Genomic DNA, 4,533 nt, shown 5'->3' on the forward strand with positions numbered 1-4,533 from the left:
AAAAAAAAAAAAAAATACTAATTGTAGAAATAATAAAGAGGAAATTCACATTATATTAATTATATTACTTATTTAATCATATACAATTATATTTTACACATCATCTATTCATATAATATTAAATTTAAACTTGTTTCTTAATTATTAAAAGATCTTTTATAAAATATAATTATTATAATAACAACAAATATTATTTGTATTTTTTAACACAAAAAGATATATAAAAATGTTGTATCCTAATATATTTATTTTTTTGTAATTAAAATATTTATAATAATATTTTTTAACACAAATATGAACTACCATTATTCTAAGGCACAATTATGTTACATAAAAGGTGAACCAACTATATTTGAAACGTTTCTTTAATTTTATATAGAAAAATGGTACGAATTATTTTTTTATAAGAATTAACCATATTTTACCCATTAATGGCAAATGAAATTTATTTCCTACACTCATAGAAATATTATATATATATATATATATATATATAATATTTATATATAAAATATATATATACTTTTGAATATTTTATAATAAATCTATCTCAAAAAAAAAAAAAAAAAAAAAAAAAAAAAAATATATTTATAAAATAACATTAAGAAGAATTAATAAATATTACTTTTATCACAAAAATATTTTATTATGTGTGAATAATTAAAAAAAAAAAAAAAAAGTACTCATTTTAAGCATTTTTTTTCATATTAGGTGTATATGTCTTATTAAACCAAGAAAAATTAATAATTATAAATTTAAAAATATTTTTAGGATGTAATAAAATAATATAACATTTTTTTTACCAACAAAATGTATTATTGCTTTTTCTTTTCTTTTCTTTTCTTTCTTTTGGGTAAATATAATATTTTTTATTTCATTCCTTTATCATATTTATATGACAATATTATTAACAATACTACATTTTAATGATATCAAAAAAAAAAAAAAAATCGAAAATATTAGTATAATATATAATATTTTCTAAACCTTAAAATTAAGGTAATACTCTAAAATGAAAATTGAATCTAATATGTTATCAAAAATTTGTGTTTCTTCTTCATTTTTTTTTTTTTTTTTTTTCTCTCTTTTTATGAATGAGAATAATAAATAAAATATATAAAAATAATATATATAGAACATAAGAATTATAAAAACATATAAATTAAATAGATATTCTGTTCATGTATAAATAACACATATAATAATTTCTTTTAATAAAAAAAAATAATTATATATTATAATGAATACATAAATGAACATTTTCATTTGTATTGTTTTGATAAATTTTTATGACAAAATATATAATTAATAAAAAATTATATATTATATTATATTATCATTATTATTATTATTATTATATATATATATATATATATATGCATATTTTCTTATTTTAAGCTTTATAAATTTGGATATACTTATAATAATTATTATAGATTTTTTATTAATTGAAAACATTTTTTGTAATGCCCTGAAAAAAAATTAAATGACAATATTATGTTCAATAATATTTAATATGAAAATATAAAGAACAAAGAGGAGAAAAAAAACTTTAAAATATTCATAAGAGTAAAAATGAATATTTCCGTGGTATCTTAATTATAATGCAAAATCCTCAAAATAGTGAAAATAAAGTTGGAAAAGAATAAAAATGAAATAATATACATAATATAATAAAATATAATATAATAATTGTACATTATAATATTTACATATATATATATTATTTCGTTATATTGTTATTTCAAAATGTTTTAATATTTTAAATATTTCTTATATATAATATTTCCCATTTCTTTTGTTAATATATATATATATAGGTCATTTTTGTTGAAGATGTTGTAAGAGATTTTGACGAAAATGAAATATTTGAAGAGATAACTGGGAAATTTACATGGGAACAAGGTATGTATGTATTTATGTATATATATATATAAGGGCATATGGTCAGGGGAAAAAAAAGGAAAAAAAAAGGAGATATTATAAATATATATAATGAATTTTATATAAGATATCTGATTTTAGTATTTAATTTTAAGTGTACATAATTTTTTTTTAACATTATCATATTTCTATTGGATAAAAATATATGTTACCTTATCCATATTTCTTATAATAATATATTTATTTATTTCCCTCATATATAATATATGAATATGACTTATTCAATCATACATATGATTATCGATATTAAAAGGATTATATATTTATATTATCTCATCCATATATATATATATATATATATATATATATAACATAATTTGTACAATTTTGCTTTTATTAACACATTAGATGTTGAACGATCATGGAATTTGCTGGTAGAAAATAATGGTGTGCTACAACATGTTAGCCAAGAGAATAACGAAAATGAAAATAAGGAGAAATATAGAAAGAATCAAGGATCTTCCTTAAGGAAAGGAATATTCAGGTATCATAAAAAAAAAACCATAACATAAATGTATATGTTTTTAACTGGTATTATTTACTCATACTACAATTCATTCTAAATATGCCATTTTTTTTTAATTATAAGGTGTGGAAAAAGGGAAAAAGAATAGCTGTTTTTCCTTTGAATTACTTACATATATATATACATACATACATATATATATTATTATTTAAATATTCGCAGACACATAATCATACTATTTGACATGTCCAGTAGTATGAAAGAAAGGGATTTAAAACCAGATAGGATAAATGTAGCTTTAGAATGTGTGGAAGTAATAAGATTTATGAAAATAAAAAGAAACAATAAATGAAAATACATGCGTATTATATATATATATATATATATATATGTATATTTATATATTTATATATTTATTTATTTATATGATATATTTCATTTTATTTTGTTTGAAGTCATTTTTAAAAAACTTTTTCTTCAAAAATCCTGTTGGACATGTTGGTGTAGTAGCTTTAAAGAATAGTTCAGCAAAATTAATACAACCATTTACATCAAATGTAGATGATATATTAAGTTCGATATTAAAGGAAAGAACTGCAGGTCTTCAAGGTTCACCTTCATTAGAAGAAGGATTACAGATAGCACATGATTTATTAATTGATATGCCATTATATGGAACAAAAGAGGTTTTAATTATGTATGGATCTATAAGAACATGTGATAAGAAAAACATTTTAAATGTATTAGAGTTATTAGTAAAAAGTAATATATATGTAAATTGCATTTCAATAGCTCCAGAAATGCATATATTAAAGCATATTTGTGAAAAATCGAATGGCTTTTATAAAATATGTTCAAGTAAAAATTCTTTAATGAATGAAATAAATAATAACGCGGAAACACCTTTATGGATGCAAGGTATGGAACCTCAATTAATTCATATATGTTTTCCAACAAAGAAAAAAATCAGTACACAAATAATGTGTTCATGTCATGGTAAATTAAATACTGATACATATGTTTGTAATTTTTGTAATAGTTATACTTGCAAAATACCATCCAAATGTAAAGTATGTGGTATACATTTAATATCGATGCACGATCTTTCACATATTACAAATAATCTTCAAGGTTCTCCTTTATTTATAGAAATAAAAAATGAACAAGGAAATTATAAAGTATGTTCATCATGTAACCAACAATTGTATAACAAAATATACCAATGTACAAAATGTCAACATATCTTTTGTCTTGAATGTGATATTTTCATTCATGAAGAATTAAATCAATGTCCCTTTTGTTTAATTAATGATACATAATTATATTAATATAAATATAACAAAATAATATGTAGACTAATAAATGACAAGCGTGTAATAATATTCTATAAGCATATATATGAACAAATCATTAGACTCTAAATATCCTTTATAAATATAATAATTAATAATGTTATATTGTTTATACGACAGTATTATTACTAATAAAATATATATTTGTGAAATTTAGCTTTTAATATAAAAGTCAATATAATAAAATATAGACGAACCTTGTATATTATAATATATATGTAGAATATATATATTCATCGCATTTTCTGTAATAAATAAATATATATATATAAATATATATATATATATATATTATTCATTTGATGTTTTTATTTTTATATCCACATTTATAAGTGATATATAATACACATTTTTTAAGTCTCCATTGTTTGTGTGGTAATTATTAAGATTTATATTCTTATATTTTCTCAAATAATATAAAAACCCTAAATTGACATAAGTGTTATAATAATTAAAATATTATAAATTTTTTTAATATATATATCAATTATATAAAATAAATATAATAATGATAAGTGAATAGTTTATAAATCATATAAACAAATGTTATAAAAATATTTCACGATGGTTTTTATAGTTCATGGTATAAGAAAAGAAGTGTAGAAAATATACAAACATCTTTAAAGTTGTAATACTATTACTAATTAGGTGATTAGTAAAAATTCCTAAAACATAAATATTTTAAAAAATGTATATAAATATAGAACAGATAAACATATTTTTTATAATTCCTTTTGATTCAATTATAAATATATTTTATTAGTACAAGGA

The 4,533-nt window shown here is 18.2% G+C and overlaps 1 protein-coding gene across 1 annotated transcript; it reads left to right on the plus strand.

The window, feature by feature from the left end:
- Positions 1-1,604: 1,604 nt before the first annotated feature.
- On the plus strand, positions 1,605-3,729 carry PRSY57_1313900 (TFIIH basal transcription factor subunit, putative; the record flags this gene model as incomplete). The annotated part of the gene is made up of 5 exons (XM_012909075.2): positions 1,605-1,634; positions 1,821-1,905; positions 2,293-2,428; positions 2,633-2,723; positions 2,866-3,729. 5 exons carry the CDS (start codon positions 1,605-1,607, stop codon positions 3,727-3,729), a joined length of 1,206 nt encoding a protein of 401 aa, XP_012764529.1.
- Between the last annotated feature and the right edge of the window lie 804 nt (positions 3,730-4,533).

This window comes from Plasmodium reichenowi, chromosome 13 (assembly GCF_001601855.1).
Source record: "Plasmodium reichenowi strain SY57 chromosome 13, whole genome shotgun sequence".
Classification (NCBI taxonomy): Eukaryota; Apicomplexa; class Aconoidasida; order Haemosporida; family Plasmodiidae; genus Plasmodium; species Plasmodium reichenowi.